At 50.3% G+C, this 23,733-nt stretch overlaps 1 protein-coding gene across 5 annotated transcripts in view; it reads right to left on the bottom strand.

Annotated features, from left to right (window-relative positions):
* The window catches only part of TBCD (tubulin folding cofactor D), a 148,660-nt gene that overhangs the window by 48,331 nt on the left and 76,596 nt on the right, over window positions 1-23,733 (bottom strand). For all 5 annotated transcript variants that reach the window (XM_061392425.1, XM_061392424.1, XM_061392422.1 and 2 more), the window contains exons 14-16: window positions 16,491-16,647; window positions 7,406-7,463; window positions 1,931-1,960 (exon numbers count right to left, since the gene is read on the bottom strand). In XM_061392425.1, coding sequence (XP_061248409.1) covers window positions 1,931-1,960; window positions 7,406-7,463; window positions 16,491-16,647 — 245 coding nt within the window. The remainder of the gene's footprint in view (window positions 1-1,930; window positions 1,961-7,405; window positions 7,464-16,490; window positions 16,648-23,733) is intronic.

Genomic DNA, 23,733 nt, shown 5'->3' on the forward strand with positions numbered 1-23,733 from the left:
TGACCTCAGGATCAGAGGTCTGGTTCTCAAGTGAACCTAAAAGCCAATCCATCTCCCTACACAGCTCAGTGCAGAAGAGGGCCCCCCAACACCGCAGGGGCAACCGCGCACCGGGCTGACTCCTGCTGGACCCCAGGCCACCCACACCAGCCTGAGGCCGAGTTAGATAGAGGCCCCTGTGGCTGCAGGAGGCGGCGGCGCCCTCTGCTCCACTGCGCAAGCCTGCCGCCTCCTGGCCAACACTGAGACGCCTCCCGACGCCCCAGGGTCTCCTCGGGCCAGCCACCCTCCAGAGGCTGGTAGCTGCCGAGTGACCAGCTTTCTTTCTTCTAAGTTTTCGGGGTTCCAGGCAGACAGGACTAAGTGACACTCAAGCACACTGGGTCTCAGTCACCTCACAGCAATGGAAGAAAGGCTGAGCCCTTACTAGGTTCCTTCCTCAGAAAAGCACCCCCAAAGGATGAGGCGGCACCTCAGCAATCTCAGTGTAGCACAAATTCAAGTTCAAGCTGCGTGATTTGGTTCCCTCTACCTTTGGCAATGACTATGGAATTCAAGTCTTCGATTGAAACCACCTTGTCATCAGTTTAGCTTTAACATTGCATTCAGAACTGGAGAGCTCACCTCAAGGCCCTAACCCCTTCACGTGCAGGGCCACAGTTCACAATACAGGCTACAGGACTCCCAGTTAACCCACCCTCCTCACTGCCCCCTTGGCGGTTCTATGGCCTTCGATGGAAGGTGAGCAGGTCGGCTGCCTTCACAGACCTGGTCCAGCCTGAAGCCCCACTGATTCCTTTCCCGGCTCCACCCTAAGGGCTGGGGGACCCCTCCAACACCCGGGCCACATGGATGGAAGCACCTCTACATGCCCAGTACCCCAGGCTTCCAGGAGACCCTGCCACCGTGTACCAAACGCCATCCCTGTGGAAGCGGCAGCATCAGCCCTCTCACCCTGGTCCCTCCCTGTCAGCCCAGGAATGGCGAGTCAACCCAGAGGCCGTGGGCCCAGTGCTGCGAACACAGGCTCCGGTCCAACAGCAAGGCTGACCGTGCCGTGAGAACCCTGACGGACTCGGGGTCACCCAAGGCAACAGCTCTGCACACACAGTTTCTCCCAGATGTCCAGGCAGGAGTCTCAGAATCCCGTATTCATCCAAGTCTTCCCTCTCAAGGACAACCACCTCTCCCACCTACCCCCTCTCCTGCCCTCCCACCTGCCAAGCAGCCATTCTGCGTGGACTCCCCTCAGTCCTGCAGTCTGAACTGTGCCCCTCAACACCCCAAGGCCCATCACTGCTTGTCCCCAGTATCCTCACACCTGCAACTCACTCACCTCCAGCCCAGACCCCTCTCCTGGAGCCCCTCTCAACAGAGCTCAGCTTGGTATCTCCCCTAAGAAGACCTCTCCCCCATTTGCCACACGTCCAAGGGTGGTCATTGTCACATACAGTATGAATGACTTGGGGATAAATGCCACACTCCCAGCCCAGGCTGACCGGCGGTAAGAGATTCAGCAGGATGCTGCGTCAGGAGGGGCCGTGGGGCGCTGGCGTGAGGAAGCTGGCTCCTTCCACAATGGGGATAGGCAGAGCTCATGTCTCTGCCCCTGCCCAGCCAGGCTCCTCTGCCCAAACCCCTTCGGCACCCAGGGGCAACTGCTGACATCAGAAGGGTCTCAGCAATGCACGAGGCACGGATTTCTGACGTTTATGAAAATTACACATTCAAGTTTCCTGTAAAACAGCTACTAATTGTTTAAAACTTGTGTCAACACTCACCGAGTTATGAGTAAACCTGTGGCCAGAGTCCCCCTGTGAAGCACTCACTTATTTTAGGTCAAGTCTTTATCCATGTCGGTGGCTCTACTATTTTTACTTCTACATCTACAGGAAGTTTTAGGAATGAAGATATTTAAAAGTAACCATACCTGTCGTCCCACATTCTCCTGGAAAGCAGCCTAAGGAAGAGAAACGCAGAGTGGTGAGTTAGGCGTGCACTCGCTGGCCAGTGGTGATGGACGCGCAGCAAAGCCGGCGCAGAACAAATGAGCCACGACTTTATTTTTTTAAAATAAAGGTCTCATTGTTGGCCACTCAGAGCCTCAGGGGTGGTTTTATCTTTCTCTTTTTACATCCTGGTGTGCTCTCAAACCACAGGCTAAGAATTCAAGTTTATAAAATCTGCTAAGCGGCCGATGCTGACTTTCACACCAAAGCCTGATTCAAGGCCCTAGATATAGAAACAGGAATAAAGCCAAATCTATTAGGTGAACTAAAGGCCCAAAGCCCAAGTCATCTTACTGGGGATCTGTGATGACAGCACATAGCGGGTGACACTGGGTGCCTGGCCTCCCCACGCCGCCTTCCCCAGGACTACAGTGGACACGCTCCACGTCCCGCTCACAGGCCCAGCGCGGGACTGCTCAGAAGGTCCAGACCCTCACTTAGAATGAGGTGTCCTCGGATGGACCTTCTTGTTTGTCGTTTAGTCACTCAGTCGTGTCCGACTCTTTGTGACCCCATGACTGTAGCACACCAGGTTTCCCTGTCCTTCAGGGACCTTCTCGCCACCAGCTATCAATGCACACAGTGCAACCTCATTGCCACGTGCCATCCACCAGACACAGGCCAAAGAGCACAGGTCAGGTGGCCAGTGGCTTCAGGGAGCTCCTGGGAGGCACAAACCTGCTTACAGACACAGGCTGAATGCCTGGAGCGGGAGCATCCTGGGAATGAGGTCATAACCTCCAGGACTTTCATCTCACGCACACCATCACCATCCCCTGGGAGTGCTGGGAGGAGCACGCCTAGTCGTGCACAAGGAATCAAGACAACAGAACACAAAGACCCCACATAACGTTTAAATGGGCGCCCAAAACCTCCCGCACGTGACAGAGGAAAGCAAAAACTTGGCTGTCTCCAAGACCAAGCATTCGCCGGCCTCAGGGAGGTACAGCTAGAACCGCCCTTCCCTGAGGGCCCTCGGGCAGCTTTCACACTGGGAGCAGGGAGACCGGACTTTTGCTATGTACCATTTTTCAGCTTTCACAATAAATTCATTAAAGAAAAAAAAAAAAAATGAAACCAACGAAAAGGCGATGAAAAAAAGATACAATGTCAATTTATGTAACATGCCTACTATACAGGTGACATCGTTTAAAAGATAAAAAAGTACAAGATTTATAGGAGAAAGCACAAGCCCTAAAATGGTGACACAATTTGGGGGGGGGGGGGGGAGGAAATTAGAGGACTCACTCTATCCAGTATTAGGGTTACTATGGAGCCGTGGTAACCCAGACAGAAAGACAGACAGACCAATGGGACAGAACAGGGAAAACCTTTAGGATCGAGAGCTAGGCAACGAATTCTCAGATTCTCAGACTTGACACCAGAAACATGATCCATAAAAGAAAACAGTAGTGAGTTGGATCTCATCAAAATTAAGACTCTTGTTGTTGTGAAGACTTGTAAAGAGGATGAACAGAAACCCACAGACTGGTAAGAAGAACACGCAAACCACTTGCCCAAGAAAGGACTCGTATCTGGAATACAGAGACTCCCAAATTCAACAAAAAACAAACAACCCAGTAAAAAAGGGAGGCAAAAGACTTTGTTGGAGCTGAAGGCAGGCCACCCAAGCCACATATTGTTATATGAGTTAAAGTTACTTGACAAATGGCCAGTGGGGGGGATGGTATTTAAAACACCCCAACTCTGAAAGCAAGAATAAATGTCTCATGTGAGGGTACATTCCCCATTTCAGGAGGCAAGAAAGCACCCTCATCACCAGTTACAGAAATAAATCTTGTCACTCCTTCAGCAGCCCCTTCTGTTAAATCTTCCCAAATAACCGTTTCTTTGTCCAAAAATGATATATAAACAGCCTGCTTTGGTCACTTCAGGGGGCCCATTTTATGAGACCGCCGTGTGTACGAATTAACTCGTTTTTTCCCCTGTTAATCTGTCTGGTGTCACTTTAATCACTAGACCGACCAAAAGCACACAAGGAGCACTGGTGGTTAAACATCACAAACCAGCATCTCACTGAAGAGGATACAGGTGGTAAATACCACACGAAAAGATGCTCAACATCCCCAGCATCACCATGACAGAAATGCAAATTAAAGCCATGGTGAGCTATCACCACACAGCTCAGCAAAGTAACTAACACAAAAATAATGACACCACCAAATGCTGCGGAGGCCGCAGAAAAACCGACCACTGACAGATGACGGAGGGCGCGCTTACAGTGGTGCAGCCCCTCTGGAAAACAGCAAGGCCCTTCCGTGCAGATCTAAACGTGCAACTACCATATGCCCCCCAAATCCTACTCTTGGCACTTGTCCCAGAGAAATAGAAATTGTATTCACACGAAAACCTGTACATAAATGGTCACAGCAGCTTAATTCTTAACAGTTCCAAAGCAGAAACAACCCAGAGGCCCAAGAGCAGATGAACAACACAGGCAGCTGTGCACAGCCAGACAGGGAACGCAACTCAGCCAGGGGTGGGCCGGAAGCAGGGGCTGCCACTACTGCCAAGGCCTGGCTGGACTCTGGGAATCGTGCTGCAGGAAAGGTAGTCCTAAAGGTCACACCGTATATTCTTGTTCACTCAGTCGTATCTGACTCTGCAATCCCATGGACTGCAGCACGCCAGGCTTCCCTGTCTTTCACCAACTCCCAGAGCTTACTCAACCTCATGTCCACTGAGTTGGTGATGTCATCCAACCATCTCATCCTCTGTCGTCCCCTTCTCCTCCCACCTTCAATCTTTCCCAGCATTCAGGCTCTTTTCCAATGAGTTGGTTCTTCGCATCAGGTGGCCAAAGGATTGGAGTTTCAGCTTCTGCATCAGTCCTTCCAATGAATATTCAGAACTGATTTCCTTTAGGATGGACTGTCTTTGCAGTCCAAGGGACTCTCAAGAGTCTTCTCCAACACCACAGTTCAAAAGCATCAATTCTTCAGCGCTCAGCTTTCTCTATAGTCCAATTCTTACATCCATATATGACCACTGAAAAAACCATCTAGCTTTGACTAGACGGACCTTTGTTGGCAAAGTAATGTCTCTGCTTTTGAGTATGCTGTCTGGGTTGGTCATAACTTTTCTTCCAAGGAGCAAGCATCTTTTAATTTTATGGCTGCAGTCACCATCTGCAGTGATTTTGGAGCCCCAAAACATAAAGTCTGTCACTGTCTCCATTATTTCCCCATCTATTTGCCATGAAGTGATGGGCCCAGATGCCATGATCTTAGTTTTCTGAATGTTGAATTTTAAGCCAACTTTTTCAGTCTCCTCTTTCACTTTCAACAAGAGGCTCTTTAGTTCTTCGCTTTCTGCCATAAGGGTGGTGTCATCTGCATATCTGAGGTTATTGATATTTCTCCCGGCAATCTTGATTCCAGCTTGTGCTTCATCCAGTCCAACATTTCTCATGATGCACTATGCATATAAGTTAAATAAGCAGGGTGACAATATATAGCCTTGACATACTCCTTATCCTATTTGGAACCAGTCTGTTGTTCCATGTCCAGTTCTAACTGTTGCTTCTTGACCTGCATACAGATTTCTCAGGAGGCAGATAAGGTGGTCTGGTATTCCCATCTCTTGAAGAATTTTCCACAGTTTGTTGTGATCCACAAAGTCAAAGGCTTTGGTATAGTCAATAAAGCAGAAGTATATGTTTTTCTGGAACTCTCTTGCTTTTTCAATGACTCAGATAACCACAATGGTGTGATCACTCACCTAGAACCAGACATCCTGGAACGTGAAGTCAAGTGGGCCTTAGGAAGCATCACTATGAACAAAACTAGTGGAGGTGATGGAATTTCAGCTGAGCTATTTCAAATCCTATAAGATGATGCTGTGAAAGTGCTGCACTCAATAGGCCAGAAAATTTGGAAAACTCAGCAGTGGCCACAGGACTGGAAAAGGGCAGCTTTCATTCCAATCACAAAGAAAGGCAATGCCAAAGAATGCTCAAACTACCACACAATTGCACTCATCTCACACGCTAGCAAAATAAAGCTCAAGATTCTCCAAGCCAGGCTTCAACAGTGCGTGAACCATGAACTTCGAGATGTTCAAGCTGGATTTAGAAAAGGCAGAGGAACCAGAGATCAAATTGCCAACAACCACTGAATCATCAAAAAAGCATCCAAACCACAAGAGCGCGAAGACGGCAGCTCAGCATGCTCACAGCGCCCCCTCCGCCTTGGCACCAGAGGAGAAGGCCCCAGAGGAGAAGGCCCCAGGTCACTTGGTGCGGCGCCCCACGGAGCGCACAGGCCAGAGCACAAACCGGAATCCAAGAGGACCAAATACATCGTCACCAGGAAGCAGCTTTGTGACAGGAGAAATTTCATCGCCAGTAATTAGGCAGTCGATCCCTACCTTTTCAAATGAGCTTCAAACAGAAGCACCTTTCACTGCGATAGACATGTGCCACTAAGGAAGGAGGGGTCACTTAGGCGGTGTTTAATACAAAGAACTTCCACTGATTTTAAAGGATTTTAATTGTAACTTAGAAAAAAAAATTCTGTTTTTCTATTCCACCTCTTCCCTAGGATATCATAAAAGCATCAGTGCTTTGATTTTATTATTGCTTCCCAAAATTAGTTCTTAGGTTCCAATAAACAGAAAGAAAATATAAAAGGCAATTTCTTTAAGGCCTTGCAGTGCAGCTTGCGAAGATAATGGGGATCAAACCCAGGCCCCCTACAGTGGAAGCCCAGAGTCCCAACCACTGGACCACCAGGGAACTCCCCAAAAAGCAACTCTTAAACACAGATTTATCAAGAGTCTTACTGTATCCCAAGGAGTCTTACAATTACTGCCTGGGGGAAAATATCAGGCACAAACGTGAAGATTTCTCAAGGAATCACTAGGTTTCCTACTGATGCTCAAGACAAAAGAAGAGAAACTGCAGGACACAGACAAGGTCTTGGGCTTTCCTGGGAAACTTTTGCTTGAAACACAGTTTCAAAGACTCCACATACTTCAAAGAACAGAGAGCAGGCAGGCAGTGGGGAGCTCTGTGACCTGACGGAGCCCCTACATCTGAGGACAGAGGTCATGATTCCACATCACCCACAAGTAGAGGGCACGGCTGCAACACGGATCCCAGGCCCCACCCTCACTTAGATGGCAGCACCCACTGCACACTCGCCCCTCCGGGACCCCCTTGCATCTCCGCCTGGAGGCCGGCAGCCCATTGTGACCCGCCCGCCACAGGCTACAGCCCACTTTCCAGCTGGGACCCAGAGGGAGTGGGAGCCACCCTCCCCCCGCCCCTGGGCCTCGCTCCTGCTTCATAAGCCGGTGACAACAGTCTCTTGGGAGGTGGTCACGGGTGAGAGCCACCCACACCCTCAAGAAAAGGACCAAACAGGACAACTTACAGAGGCTGCTCTCCTGCAGTTTACATCTCGGTCGAAAACAGTGGCAATCACCAGCGCGCTGTGAGGAAGAGAGGAGGAGGTTCATGAAAGGGACTCTCCACAGACCCCCGGGATGCTGACCCCACAGTCTCCCTTCTCCACGTGCCCAGGAGCCCGTCCATGGCTCGTGGGTTCAGTGGTAGATATGCTCATAGGGCAGCGGGGGTGGCCAACCCCAACTGCACCAGAGCCAGCGGGCTCACAGGGAGGGTGGCCTCGTGCACAGGCCTTGTAGGCCAGGACGAGGACAGCAGTATTGGAGGCAGGACCACAGGTACAAACAGAAACAAGAGGGCCCAGGAGGCCAGCAAGAGCAGCGATGAGCCCTGCACCTCCCCAGAAATGGCAGCCAAGCAGAGCTGCTCTGAGGGGCCTATTCCCCAAGTCAAACTCTGACCACAGTTGGCAAGAAGGAAGCTCCCCCCGGGCTCAGACTGTCCACCAGCCTCACTGAAACCTCCCTTTGCTACATTGTCACCCTCAACCATCAGGGACATATCAGGAGGAGCTCAAGTGCTTACTTGGCTTCGGCGACAACAGAAAGCAAACTGGGACAGAGCGCTGCTGCTGGTGTGACCTGTGAACTGATCTCCCATCAGCCCCCAGAGGAAATGCTTGAAAAGGGGTTATTTCGGACACACCGAGATCTCCTGAAAGAGATGCTGCCCTCCTGTCTGATAGCCATTCTGTTTGGTACTGAAATTGGGGGAGCCAACTCTACGAATCTGTCAACAGCTGTTCATGACGGGTGAATTTTCCCGAATGCAAATTAAAAAGTATAGGCAGCGAGGCCCCTGGGACACTGGAAATGTGCCTGTGTGAGCCAGGGGCACCCCACTCGATGGACGGGGAGGACACAGAGGAGCACTCTCCCCTGGAGCGGTCGTGTTTCTCACAGGGAGGGTCAGCAGTGTTGAAACCACTGCACACAGACGCTGGGAGGGAGCCGGGATGAAGAAGTACTGCGCACAGGAAGGAGGTCAGGGGACTGGGCAGGCCTGGGCTGGAATCGCAGGTGTCCACGCAGTTGGCCAGGCTGGAGGTACAAAGGGTAGTGTAGGAGTGGGTGTGGGCGTGGAACCCAGGTCTTGAATTCTAAACACCATTCTCCACTAAGAGGAACAAGGACTCCTGGAGGTGGTTGACTCCAAGGCTGGGGCAAGGAAAAAAGAAAAGCCTGGAACATCTTGTCGTGCTAGAAATTGAGAAACCATTAGGAAAAATGAAAAAAGGCACAGAAGCCAACCTGAAGTTGTTCCCAATAACTAAACATGCTGCAATCTGACACCAAAATAACCAACAGTGTTAGAAGACAAGGCGTGGTCCACACTGATGTAAGTCAACAAAGGAGCAGAAAGCAGAGGGACCCGTTTTCCTATGAGACCACCACCATCGCTGCTGGCCTAGCACAGGAGCTGATGGGCACGGAGTGTGAAAACTGGATAGTTATTAGAGTCTCAAAGCACCCCCAAAATGCTTATCGCTCTTTAAACATTAATTTTATAGACTTCAACGGGGGGCAGTGAGTTTGGGACACACCCCAAATTCAAAACCAAGATGGCACATCACCAAACAGCAGCTGCGGTTTAATCACTGGCCCCACACAACACTCATTCTCTGGTCTCCTTTGTGAGAAGTCAACGTTCAGGGAAGCTGATGAAGGGCTTTTACGGGAACTGCTATTATTTTTGCTATTCTTCTTTAAGTCTAAATTTAGTTCAAACTTAAAAGTTTTTTTGAAAAGCAACTAAATATCTAAAGATTTTTAAAGATCCAGTATTATTAGTATTTGGGGTCCTTTCACTAGTTGAAGCTGAAATGAATTTCAGCAAAACTCTTATTAAAGAGAAGAACCTTTTCCTTTAATAAAGGCAACAGAGAGTGGTTTCCTTTTCCTCTCTCAACTCTTTACTATATTATAAACTATACCCAAGACGAGATTAAAAAAAAAAAAATACCAGTCTTAACACTAAAGGAAATTCATCGACTTTAGCGGGACCATTTAAAGATTAATTGATTCCATTTCAACATCTAAATGCTTTTGTTAACAAAATTTCAGAAATCATTAAACTGACCAAGACATGTAATTCCGTGATCTTTCAATAACCAGCAATTATAAACCTCCTGGTTTTTTCTTTTGTGAAATACAGCTGACTTACAACGCTGTGTTAGTTTCAGGTGCACAGCGAAGTGATTCAGTCACACACGGGTGTGCATCTATTCCTTCTTCACACCCCTTCCTCTTATAGGTTATTATAACACACTGAGTATAATTCCCTGTGCCACGCAGGAGGTCCTGCTGAGACGGGTTTCTATACAGCAGTACGCATAATGCCAATTGCAGCAACATGGATGGATCTAGAGATTACCAACTAAGTAAGGCAAAGGCAAGTATCATATGATATCACTTACACAGAGGGAAAAAAATGGTACTAAGGGTGAGATGTACGGCAAGAGTAACATGGAAACTTACACTACCATTTGTAAAATAGAGAGCCAACGAGAATTCGCTGTATGTCTCAGGAAACTCAAACCGGGGCTCTGTATCAACCTAGAGGGGTGGGATGGGGAGGGAAATGGGAAGGAGATTCAAAAGGGAGGGAATATATGTATACCTATGGCTGATTCATGTTGAGGTTTGACAGAAGACAACAAAATTCTGTAAAGCAATTATCCTTCAATTAAAAAATAAGTAAGTTTTTTTTTAAAAAAATGGTACTAATAAACGTTTATACAAAACAGAAATAGACCCACGGACATATAAAACAAACTTACAGTTACCAAAGGGGAAAGGTGGCGAGGGATAATTTAGGAGTTTGAGATTAACATATACACGTGACTGTTCTTAGTGACAACATATTTGATATTTTACTCTAAAATATACTATCATCAATGGAATTTTAAGTGTTATACTTACATATGAGTAAGTGCTAAAGCTAAGTCATTTCAGTTGTGTCTGACTCTTTGTGACCCCATGGACTGTAGCTTGCCATGCTCCTCTGTCCATGGGATTTTCCAGGTAAAGAAACCGGAGTGGGTTGCCATTTCCTCCTCCAGGGGATCTTCCCAACCCAGGGATCAAACTCGTGTCTCCAGCATCTCCTGCATTGACAGCCAGGTTCTTTACTACTAGCGCCACCTCCATAAGATCATATGTATTTTAGGAAAATATACTAACCAAGAATTCCCGCTTTCCTTTAATGTCTGACATAAGAAATATGTGGACATGTTTTCACTGACTCTGGGTCCAGCCAACACTACCAGAAGTTCACATTACACACTGAATTCTTGAAATTTCCTGTCAATCTATTTGTCCTAAATTACAATTTTTTAATTATTGAACACTTATTAATAAAGAGAAAATGGAAAAAAAGAAGAAACTTAGAATCACCTGCCAATCTACAGTCCACCATAACCCCTGCAAGGTCACTGCTAAGTTATACACCAAACCCCTCCGACCCCCAGACCACCCCCCCTCCAAGCTGTGGACATGCTGGCTCTGCCCAGGACAGGCTGAGCCCAATTTCAACCTTGGTGCAGCCAAGACCACTGAGCCAAGACCAAGTTCCACTCTGTGCCACCTGCTGCGCCATGCAGGTCAGCCTGGGGGGCCTGCCCTGTGGTGCCAAACGGAGATAGTTGGGCTTTAAGACTGTATGTTTACATTGTAATCAAGCCAAAACAGTACTGAACTCCTGTGTCGAAGGGCCCTTCCCAGCTTCATCATGTGTGGATTACCTCCTTCCAGCCACGGGCAAGGGGCTCCATCTACTTCACTCTCTTTGCACCTGCTCCCCATGGTTACCTGGTGGTTACGAGGGGCGCAGCAGGGGCTGTCCCGGTCGAGCTCAGGCACTCACTGCAGAACACTGCGTTTACACTCATCTGCAGACACCTCTCTGTGTTCGCCCTCAGGTGGGTCTGTGGGCACACCCCCTCCCCCCATGGTACGGCCCAGCCCAATTGGCTCAGTTCCTGTGGTCACTAGCCACACAGCAGTCATTCCTGGAGAGACTGTATGTCATGGGAACCCCAGCAGAAAGCCCCCTGAATGGCAAGCAACGGTCTACCTCTGGGTGCAAGGCCCCTGTTCCTTCACGGTGAGCATACCCTGGCCTTGTGGTCACAGGAACAGACCCCCACAGCTCATGAGGGCCTGGGGCCAGGCCACCAACTCAGACAGGCAGGGTGAGGCTTGTCCAAAGACTGGTAACCAAAGGGCCGGCATTGGCTATAGCCGAGAACTTGACCCTGGGGCACTACAGACGGGCCCACAAACCTCCATCAGGTTGCTTCTGCATTCGTGAGTAAATGGCTTAAAATATTTACTGCTTTATTCACATTCTACCAGCCTTCACAGAATACAGTAGGACAAATATAACAAAACCACTTAAAAAGCACAACTTTTAAGTACAGACTCAAGTTAATTCAACAAGTCCACTGTGTAAACCTCTGTGAATGTAACAGGTTTTTAACACTGTTCTGGTGTGGACTAAATTTTGAAAATTGTTCTGATTTCACACTTTCAGAACAAAACTGGCTTATCTGGAAATACCAGCATGTTTCAAATAACAGTACGTGTGACAACGCGGGTTACATATAATCACGAGAGATTCCCCCAGGGCCCCCACGTCCGTGGGCTGTGAAGTCTTCCTCAGCAGAACGGGGCAGAGCATGACTCTGCACTCTCTTTTCCCATTTCTGAGAGGGGTGCAGGGGCCAGGCTGCAGCCAGCCAAGGAGCATTCTAAGCACATGGCAGCCACTGGGCCTGGAACGCTCTCGGTATCTTCACCTGTTTGCTTTCGCTGGGAGAGTTCAGGTGATACTTCCCCAGGATTTCCCAACACAGAAGGATGGTCTATGTCAAACAGAGAGGGATTTTCTTTCTTGTCCGAGTCAGGGGAGCTGCATGCCCAGACCTGCTCCAAGTTCCAGGCACCTGGCTTTTAGCAGGTACAGCAAAGAGCAGATCTTACCCCAAACTCAATTTTTGTTAGTTGGTGTAATATTTTTGTGGCAATAAAAAACAAAACATCCTTTTTACCTTGAGTAACAGTAACCCTGTCATTTCAAAATATCAAAATGTCATTTCAAAATATGCTTTTCAAAATATCAAGATGGATGATTTCTTACCCATCCATGCTTAAAAGCTACAAGTCACACTATTTGGGAAATAAACTGCAAGACCCGCCTGTGCCTAAATTTTTCCCTAAATCAGAAGAATCAAAGTTCAGGAGCCAGCTGACATGACGGTGAAACACAAGACATCTGCAAAGTGCTTCAATCACAGCAGAGCTAAATGGAGGCCGAGGGGAGGCCTGACAGGTGGACGGGCGGGAACACTCTGGTCAGTAACTGCCACTTAATTTTTCTCAAGAAACAAAAAAGGTTATCTTCCCCCTGGAAGTCTGCCATCAAGAAACGCTGAGTGGGAACAAGACGTAGCTTTGAGCAATGCTTGCCATTTCCTGATTTTTCAGGACAATCTTGCCCTCGAGGAAGAGATCTGGGAGCCAATCCCCAGGCGCTGCCCACGCTGCCCTGCTCGCCCAGCTTGCTCTGCGAGGCTGAGCTGGGCACTGCCCCTAGCACGGGAGGGGCCCTGCAGGGTTGATGTCAACAGGAGCTCGGCTTACAAAAGAGTTTCAGGTGAGGAAATCGCTAGAAGGTGACAACCAACGCACATACTGGCAACAGGGCTCTTTTTTTTTCTCCTTTTCTTCTTGCAAATTAGCTTTTGATTACTGGTGAGAAGGCTATTTCAAAATAATACACGACCATCCTCTACCATTTTAACTCTGTGTTTCTCTGTCCCTAAATTACGCTTAGCTCCTCAGGAAGCCCGATTTACTTATCCACAAAATAATTATTCCATCTTTTAATCTGCGTATAACACTTAGGAAATACGGGTTTTCAAAACCGACCAACGCTAATTCAAACTATGTTGTGTACTGACCTAGAAACTTCCTTTGGGGTATTTATAAAACAGAGATGGTGAGCATATATCCACGGGTGAAGTGAAACGACAGTTCCTCACGTTCCTCTAGGAAGGTTCTTCCCTGCCCGGCCGTCTGAGCTGGGGGCCGGCCACACTGACCTCTCCCTCTGTGTGGGCTGCGCCCAGCCCTGCCTCGTTACTACCGCCGCCTGACTCTCTCCATCAGATGTGTCTAGTTCGTTTATAGAATTATAGTTTGATCTCAACTGTCTACTTTTGCAGGATTCAAACTGAAGAGTTTGTGAAAGTATAGTTGAAGATCTCAAGATTTTATCATGTGCCAGGATGAATGGGCTTAAAAGCTGACAATTAAAATGTGGTCACTTATTACAAACCAAGAGAGGCAGATCTCGAAGGACACACCCCAACCGATACTTCTAAGGCAGGGAGGCGAGCACCAGCAGCGTCCTGAAGGCTCACGTGGCACTGTGACTCACCTCCAGCCCGCCCGCTCCACCCCCCAGGCCTGCCATGGAGATGGACCGGGAAGGGCTGGAGCACAGGCTCCCTAGGAACCTGCCAAACTGGACTGAGAAAGCTGCCAGGCACAGCTCCAATGGGCACTTGCCAATCCAGTCCTGGGATGGGCGCAGGGGAAGGGGACAAGAGGGGCCCCCTCTGAGCAGAAACTCCACAAGGCACCAATTCCAGGGTCAATTAGGAGAAATTAGGAGCGCTGTGAAGCAGGAGTCTCTGGGCTCCCCTGCCAGCTTGCACTTTCGGTGAGTGTAAACTCATCAGCGATCTCTTGGGCGTGCCCGAGACGTCAGGGAAATTCAGCCTTCCCCGAGATCAAAGGTCCTGAGTGAACCACACGAGTTTCTGTGGATGGACGAGTTTCTGTGGATGGACGTGGCCACCAGTCCCTGCCACTGTGATCTGTCCTTCAACCCAAGCACCATTTTTTAAAAAATCCCACCTCAGAAAGCCTGGCATCCTGACCACCCACCTCCACTCCATCCCCCCACATTTCAGAGCCCTTGGGGGTCCCCTGGTAGGGCCTGCCCAGGCCCTCAGCTACAAGCAGACTTGCAGCACCCTTGCCCTGAAGGTTGGCCGCAGAGGCCTCTATCCAGTGGGGTCACTGGTCTCTTCAACACCCTCCCCAGACAGGCACAAGCTCCAGGATGTGACCCCTTCACCAGACAGGGTCTTTCCTTTTCTGAGTAACAGGGGTCACCCTGGAGTAAGATGTGCGGTGCCCCTTCAGCCTCCTGGAGAACTGGATGGGAGTCTGTGAAGGATCGCCCACAATGGGAAACCATGCTTCGAGTGTCACATGTTACACGAGGGCCAGGCTTAACATTCACCAGCACTCCTGCACACCCTCAATGGCTGGTACTCTGCATTAAAACCTCTGCTGAGATGAACACTGCAACGGTGTCTGCTTGCGGCTGAAAGAGCCTCCGTTCCCAAGTCAAGGGCCTGCACAGAACCCTGCTCTCTGGCTCATCTGTGCCCACAGGGCTCAGGACTCTTCACACTATGTCTCTCCAAGTTGGCAATGAGGTCTTGTGACTCTGATGCTCTCACCTATGGGGTGGCGAGAAGCTTCTGCCCCAAGCAGAGGATGTTATGAGTGGTGGCCACTCACCTCTGTGCCCAGTGCCTCTGCTGACGCTTCAGCCCTCAGTACTGATTCTCTCTTTGGCTGGGCTGAGCCAAAGACAGTCCCCAGAGAAAGGAGGGGCCCAGGTTCCTGCAACCTTCAGTGCTTTCAGCCACAAAGGTTAAACTGAAACAAGAAGCCTGCCGAGATGATTTCACTCTGAAATGGGAATGACCCTTTGAAGCCAGGTCCCCCGAAGTCGGGGCATGCCAGCTTCTGGCAGAGGCAGTGTGACAGGTGCAGAGCTGGACCTGCCTGGGCCCTGGGCACAAGACCTCAGCTGAGTGGGATGCCACGACTGTGAATTAGACAGCTCCCATCTAGAGGCTCATCGTGCTGTGACTGCTGATGGAAACAGTGAGCAAAATACACCCTGCGCTTTCATTCTAGTTACAGAAGCAGCTTCCAAAAAGCTGAGGAGCAGAGCAAGAAAGCAGCAGGCAGAGCCCTCCCTGAAGCTGTATTAACAGCAAACGATCTCACCTTCGTAGACCAACAAGAGGGTGGGGAACACACACGAGGGCAGGAGCAGGGGACGACGGCACGGGCAGCCTGGTCTCCGGAGCCAGGCCTCAGGCCGCAGACACCCACCACGGCCTCTCCAGGAGCCTACTGCCCTCCTGCCCCTCCCGGGGTGACACGGCCAGGAGAAGTCAGACACTTTTACGACTTCCTAGGAAGCAGTGTATCTCCCTGAGCAAGGATCAGAATCCCCAGGCTGCTCTGCAGGCCTTCCCTTCACATGAGGGTTAAGATTGAGAGATACAGCCTGGCCACGCGACCTGAGCAGTAAGCGAGCCTGAGAACCCTCTCCTGACCCTCGAGCGGCCCCCGTCCCCTGCGGCTTTTCCCCAGGCGCTGCTGGTGCTCAGACCATAGGGAAGCCCATTGCACTGGCCAGAGGAGGAGACAGAGTTGCCCTGTGGATACGTTTTGAGGCCTGAGGGTCTCCCACTCTTGTCAGGGCACCTCCTTGGTGGGAGGCAGCTTCCAGGACTGGAGATCATGTTAAAATCCATCTCTGAGTAAAAGTGGTCAGGTTGGTGTTACAACCATGACCAACCCAGTTCTCAGCTCCTCCTCCAGCGTGACACAGAACCAACAACCAGAAGTGGACGGCTGAATTCCCTTTTCATGTCAGAGGGACTCACTTCAGTGTGACAGGAGACAGGGAGAAAATTAACATCACTATACTAGGGACACATCTCTTTCGAATTTTCCTGGGCACAGACGTAGGATCCTAAAAGTGGGGCCCACGCCCATGTGGCTGGCACAGCCTGCTGCCCTCAATGCTCTGCCCAGGAAGCCATGGAAAAGGTATTTTTCTGACCTCATGAGGCTGTGCTGGTTTTCACTGCACAGGAGCAGACAGTGAAGCAGGCAAGCCAATGCTGTCACTAGTCCAAAGTGACTGGAGGATCACTTAACAGTATTTACCTTGAGATTGCCGCGACGAAAGGCTTCAACTCCTGAGGCTCGTAGGCACGTGCGAAGGCCCAGCACACGTAGCAGGCGGCGTCCCGGACGTTGGAGCCCACGCTGCAGGCGCCCCGCTTCTCCTCGTACGTCAGCGCCCTCAGGATCACGGGGACAACTGCACACAGGGGAGAGAGACTGTGAAGCGGCCCTGAAGCAGTGCTCCTGGCTCCACAGACACTGTGCCCGCTGTACCACCACCCCGCCTGCACCTTGACCCCGCAGAGCCTGGTGTGAGCAACACACACCACGGTCCCACCCCAAGTCACTTAGAAACTCACGACCTGCTCAGGAAGTCACTCAAGAGTCCACCACCTCGACTCAGGTGAGAATGTTTCTGAAAAGTTGCCCCCAAACTCCTAGAGGATGGCACAGACATGCCCGTCGGCCACACCCAAGGGACACTACCAGGTCCTAGAAGACGCAAAGGGACACAGGGGCCGCCAGGAGTGAGGGAAGGCGCTGGCACATCAGGGCAGTGAGAGGAGGGTGGGCAACGTCACCCAGGACACTGTCCAGGGAGCAAAGGACACCTGACCCCGAGGCCACGTCCCCCAGAGTCTCGTTGTCAAGGCGACCACGAACAACACATGGGTTTCTAATTCTGGCCAAAAGCCGTCTCCAGCTGGGGAGTGAGCGTGGACCCCGTTACACAGGTGTGCTAACCCTGCTCAGAGGGCATCTGTGACCTCGCTGAGCTCCAGGGCTGAGAGCCAGGATGACAAACGAAAGCAAGCCCAGGGTCACTCTGTGCTAACTTCAGGAATAACCCAGATATATTGAACTATGTAAATCATCTGTGATATTTAAAATAATTGGAAATACATACAGATATTCTTTCTGGTTCCATTTTAAAATGTCTCACTGAGTTTCTAATACTGCATATGTGGTTTTTTATACAAAGAAACAAGTGAATTTAAGACCCCTGGGAAGAACACTGTACTGTTAAAGGGAGCTGAAGCTGTACGGTATTTGCCTATTATCACATTCATGTATTTCATGTATATGGGAAGGGTTTGTCTATTAGAGACACGTAAATTACTTTAAAAGAAAATAAACTATATAACACTCACGCACAGAGTTTTATGCTGGCGTGCTGCCATCCACGGGGTCACAAGGAGTTGGACTCCGTGACTAAACAACAGCAAAGGGGGTTTAAAAGTAAAAGAAGTGAGCTCGAGTGAGTGAGCTCAAGTGCCCCGACTCCTGAGCCTGCGCGACGCGGCCCTCCTGCTGCAGCTCCCGAGGCCGCGTGCCCAGAGCCCGTGCCCTGCAACAGGAGCAGCCCACGCACCACAGCCAGAGAGCAGCCCTCGCTCACGGCAACTTGAGAGAGGCCAAGCACCACAACAGAGTCCCAGAGCAGCCAGAAAAGCTTTTAAAATAAAAATAAAATAGCCAGCCAGCATGGAACTATACTCAGTATTTTATCATACCCTTTAGGGGGGAAAAAACCTGAAAAACATATGTGTGTATGAAAAACTAAACCACTGTGCTATACATCTGAAACTAACATGATATTGTAAGTCAATCATACTTCAATAAAATAAAATATAAAATACAAAGCATGTATAAATGCCAAACCAAACCAGAGGACACTACCACAGCTATTTCAGATAAAATAGTTAAATCTAATTAGCCATTTTAAAAATTATCTCAACTTGAACTTAAGCCGTAATGCTTAAAATTGGCCTTCATTTGTCTTACCTGGGGAAGTTCTACTTTACCTGGAACTACTCCTAGTTTTCTAGTGTTGTTCATACTCTCTGTGTTAAGAGGGCAGCCTAGTCATGGCCCAACGCGTGTCAGAACTAACAGGCTGTGGCACCTGACGGGCGCCCCGTATAAGCTCAGCGTCAATGCCTCGCCACATTCTCTAAAATCACCACTCTACCCAGCTGCCCAGACACTTCTGGGGAAGACCGTTCAGCAACTCTTAGCCTGAGGGGAATCTGGATGCTAACTGCTGAGTCCCAATTTATCGGTCCACTGGACAAAATCAATTTCCAAACAGACAGCTATGAGTGACAGCGGTCAGTACCGTCCACATGCACTTCAGGTGGACGTCACATCCAACCACTACCCTGAGACAGGCTCAGGGACCCCTGGGAGAAGCCCACCTCCACAAGGACACAGCCTCACCCTTGACCAGCGGGCCCCCAGGCCCCTGAGCGGGTGGGGGCGCCGGACGCCGGGGTCAGAGTGAGATGGGTCCTAAGGTCAACCAGTCACAAAGAAAAGGACACCCACTGTGACCTGTGCCCACTAACAGAGGTCTGCCTCAGCACAGTAAGAGACCTCACATGGCTGACCGGCATTTGTTGATGGGAAAATCGACACGCTCGGAGGTCCGAACACAGGGCTATCTGGCCCACTTCTCTGCCTCAAGGAATGGAAGGAGGCCAGCTGTGAGAGGGCAGTGGGAGCCATATGCTGCACTCAGGCTCAGCCCTACTTGAGAGAGGAAAAAAGCGGTACAAAGCATGGGCTCTGAGTTCTGTGTAGCAAGGTGGCCCCCACAAACCCCAACTTTGGTCCCTGGCACCCACATGTGCCCATGTGATGTGCTCGGGTAGCCACTGGCCCTCAAGACACAAAGGCTCTGACTGCTCTGCGTCCGCCCAGCTAGGTCAGAGAAGCAGAGACCTGAGCCCGCATGGGCCTCAGGGCCTCACTGCCAGCCCTGCCCACCCATGCGACCAGGCTGCTGCAGCTCCCCTGGCGGGTCCTACCCCAGTTCTCAGCATGGGCAGGTTCAAATTCTTTCTCTCGAAAGCTCCGGTGACCCCTCTATTACTCCTGCCACAAACACCAGTGGCTGAGGCCCAAGTACAGGTGAAGAAGCGCTCAGTTCAGTTCAGTTGCTCAGTCATGTCCGACTCTTTGCGACCCCATGGACTGCAGCACGCCAGGCTTCCCTGTCCAACACCAACTCCCGGAGCTTACTCAAACTCATGTCCATCGAGTTCAGTGATGCCATCCAACCACCTCATCCTCTGTCGTCTCCACCTCCTCCTGCCTTCAATCTTTCCCTGCATCAGGGTCTTTTCCACTGAGTCAGCTCTTCACATCAGGTGGCCAAAGTATTGGAGCTTCATCATCAGTCCTTCCAATGAATATTCAGGATCGGTTTCTTTTCGGATGGGCTGGAAGAAGTGCTGCCAGCAATAAACGCAGGCCTCGCTGCTGGACTGGGGTCTGAGAGGGGACTACAGGGCCACTGAGAGCAATGCTGGGACACTTGCCTCACAGTCACTGAAAAGGGATTTGATCTGCCTAATGCAAAACCGCTCAGGAGGAGAGAGAGATGACGGATTTCTTCAACAAGAAAGTTGGAAAATGAGGCTCTCGGCTTCAATTCATGCCCCAGGCGGGTAGAAGGATGGGGTCGGGACTGCTGCTGCTGCTGCTGGGCAGGGCCTGTGGCTGCCCCCGACCTCTCGGACCTTCATCACCAGGCTCTTCTGTGCAGGATGAGCGGGGCTTCCAGTTCAGATATCCGGGGACGGGAAGACAAGAGACAGATCAGCCCCGGTCCACGCAGGGTACGGAGCAATTACTGAGCCTTGGGGTGGTATATGAAGGAGACACAGTCTTTGCCCTAAACTTTTATAAGAAGCCATTATCAGAGGAAAAAATTCAAAAACTAACAGCTCTTTCCAGATTCAACAGGTTTAAAATAAGGAAACTCTTCAATCACACTGAACAAAAAACCTTTCTCACGGTTCCAATTACACACTGCAAATACATGTCAAATATATAAGGTTCCCCAGAGGGCTTCCTTTTGGCAACCCAGAGTCCAGCAATGTAATTTAAATACCCTTCTCTCTAGACAGCATGTCATTTGTCTAACGCCAACTGCCTAAGGACAAAGCAGCCTCTAGGTGAGAGAAACGAGTTAACCCTCAGAACACCCAGTCCCCACTGCAGGCCTTTACAGATGCACTCCAGGGATCGGGAGGAGCTCAGACGTTCTCTGCAGCATCCTTAAAAAATAAAAAAATCACCATACAGCCAGCTCAGAAGTTATGAGTTTTGATAAGTAATGAATTATCCTAATTAAAGCAGTCCATGGTATCGCAAAGAGTCGGATACAACTGAGCAACTGAACAACATACTACTTCAAAATCAAACTCAGCACGTGAGGAATATCACCGCGTGGGCCCAAGTGTCCCAGAGTCACTGAGCCACGTCCCGAGATGCACTTCAGTATCTACCAGGATGCACTGCGCCACATCTCCCAAGTAGTACTAGAACGACATCTCCCAGACGCATTTGGCTGAGCCTCCCGAGATGCCCCTGAGCCTCGGCACATGATGGAACCGCCTATGCAGCCAGGAGCCTGCCTGCCCAGTCTGAGCCCAGGAAGGCAGCAGTTTCCCGGGAGCAGGTGTGGCCAGCACCACTGAACTTCTATTTCAGTCATCAGTACAAACAGCCACCATACCTTCCTAAAGAATGCAGTCCAACTTGCTCGGGAAAAAACATGCTGAATTTGCTGGGGGAAAGGAAATGACGGACAGAAAATCTGGTTCCACAGACATTTAGTTTTTAGTTCCCACAGGACATCTGAAAAAACTATCCCAAAGGCTGACCTGTGGGCAGCACTGCGAGCCACAGCACCAACCACTCTGCACTCGGGGGCAAGTGCAGACTTGGGCACCGGCGTTTCCTGGAGCGTGAGGGATGCCCGCCCCACAGACCCTGGGAGTCCTCAGCCAGGGCTCGTCTCCACAGGTACAGTAGAGCGGGATCCTGGGGCATCCTGTGTTGCTGGGGTGGGCACCTGGCCCGCACACCACCTGCTTTCCCCTCTCCCCCACGTGCTCCCAGCACACGCACCCTGCCACGGGGGAGCACCCATGAAGCCCTCTGCCTCTCTTTCCACAGGAAAGTCACGTGGCCACGCTGGTCCAAGGGCCCTCCCACTTGTCCTCCCTTGAACAAGACCGCCCCCACCACCACCACTGCCCATGGTGCTGCGGCTGGGAGGCAAGGCTCAGCTGTCCAGAGGCCAGAAATGGACATTCCCTTTACCAGGTGCCGTAAAAACACGAGAGGTCCCGGTGTGAAGCATGCAGTCCAGGATTTCCTGGGATGCATGTTTAGCCACAGATAAAGGCTCTCCTCAAAAGAGAAACACACAATGGCAAGACAGCAGGAAGTTACTATTTTAGGGCAGGAGCCCATAGTCTTGGGGCAGGACCTTGTGAAATGCGTAACACAATCGCAAAGCAAGACTAGGGCAAATGAGAAGTACCTACTCTTCCATCTGACGGCACCCTATCTCCTCGGTGTGCAGGGCAGCTCCCGCCCAGAGGAAGAGATTAGCGAATATTCCTACATAAAGCATCTCAAACCTCAGTGGATCAATACACTCAAGAAAGTTTTAAAGCGAATAACAAACAAGGTAAGTGTGGTATGATGGATAAAGATGTGATGGCGATTACATGTAAAAAACTCACATACATATATCATGGGAATATTCCAACCTAAAAAGGGGAGAAACAGCAGACGGGGAAACTTGGGGAAAAAACAGGAATGTAAAAGGTAAGGGACAAGAGAGCCGTTTCTGAAGATCACACGAGCAGAACCTGACTTTCAACAAAACCTCCAGACCTGTGTGTTGATGCAGTAGGCCATGTGCCTGTGACCCATCCACAGGACACCTGTCCAGAGGGGAGAGTGCGGGAACTGCTGTGTTCAAGCCACTCACCATGGACTCAGGAGGCATGGGTAACAAGGTGACGAGGGCAGTGCAGGCAGACGGCCCTGACCCTGTGTGCCTGGGCCTCCTGGGGTATGTCCCCAACTTGTCACAGAAGCTGCACTGCTGCCACCATGGTTCCGAAGGGCAGAAATAAACCCTGCCATGACGGGACGGGGGGTGTTGTTTAAATACAACAGAGCCACTCAATGCAACTCATGCTGCTACCCAAAGAATATTTAATGACAGGAGGACACTCAGAACCCTCGAGCAGGGTGCATGCCATCAATGGCTCACGTGTGATATTGGTGACAATCAGCACTCACTATGGGCCAGGCCTTTGTCCGATTGACCCTGGAGGTAGGGGAACCGAGGTACGGAGAGACGGCCCAGCCCCTGGACTGCAAAGCCAGCCCAAGCATCATGCTGAGAGCCCCAGGTGCTCATGGCCCCCACCTGCTACAACCTCAACAGTGCGACCTCCAGGCAGCGAGACTCCAGGTTTCCTTAGCTGCTGCTTCATGTCACTGTCCCCAGTGTCCATAATGATCACTCACGATCTTCATAATTATTAACAAAGGCAATACCACACTTTAAAACGTGGTTTCACCCTTTCCACTATTCAGAGGACACCACTTAGCCACTAGGCCAAGAGCAGGTGAAGGACCCTGGGACCAGGATGACTGTTCCTTGGGGCCCACCCAGCTAGCGTGGGTCCCAGGAGTCTGACACTTCAGACAGGATCACAGCGGGGTCCTTCTCAACATCAAACACATATGCTCCATTTATTCACAGGAACCATTCCTGTGTGGAACACAGATCAGAGAAGAGGACAAATCAAAGAAGAGTAAACACTTATAACGATCTGAGTGCTTGCTTCAGCAGCACATATACTAAACCTGGGACGATACAGAGAAGATTACCACGGTGTCACTTGTATCTAAATCTAAATACGACATAATCTAAAATACAACACAAATGAACCTACCGACAAAACTGAAACGGTCCCACAGACACAGAGAAACAGACTTGTGGTTGCCGAGGGAGAGGGGCTGAGGGAAGAAGGGGTGGGAGGCTGGGGTTAGCAGGTGTGAGCTGTTACATACAGAACAGATACACACGATCCTGCTGTGCAGCACAGAGAACTATACAGTCGATATCCTATGATAAACCATAACGGAAAGAATATTTTAAAAAATTAACACCACATCGTAAATCAACTATACTTCAATAAAAATAAATAAGAATGACCAAAAACAAAAAAAGATCTGACATCAGCCAAGGCCACAGGGAAGATAAGTCCTCCCACAGCGGTAACCCACCACACACACAGGGGTCCTCCTCCAGCCCACAGCAGTCCCCCTACCCAAGCGGCAGCCCCAGCCCAGAGTGGTACCCCTACGTCACCACTGGGGTGGCCATGGCACAATACCAATGAAGCCAAGTAACTGAGAACCTTTGAGCCATGGCTTCCTCGTCACCTGTGCTACCAGAGCA

This window comes from Bos javanicus, chromosome 19, assembly GCF_032452875.1.
Source record: "Bos javanicus breed banteng chromosome 19, ARS-OSU_banteng_1.0, whole genome shotgun sequence".
Taxonomy (NCBI): domain Eukaryota; kingdom Metazoa; phylum Chordata; class Mammalia; order Artiodactyla; family Bovidae; genus Bos; species Bos javanicus.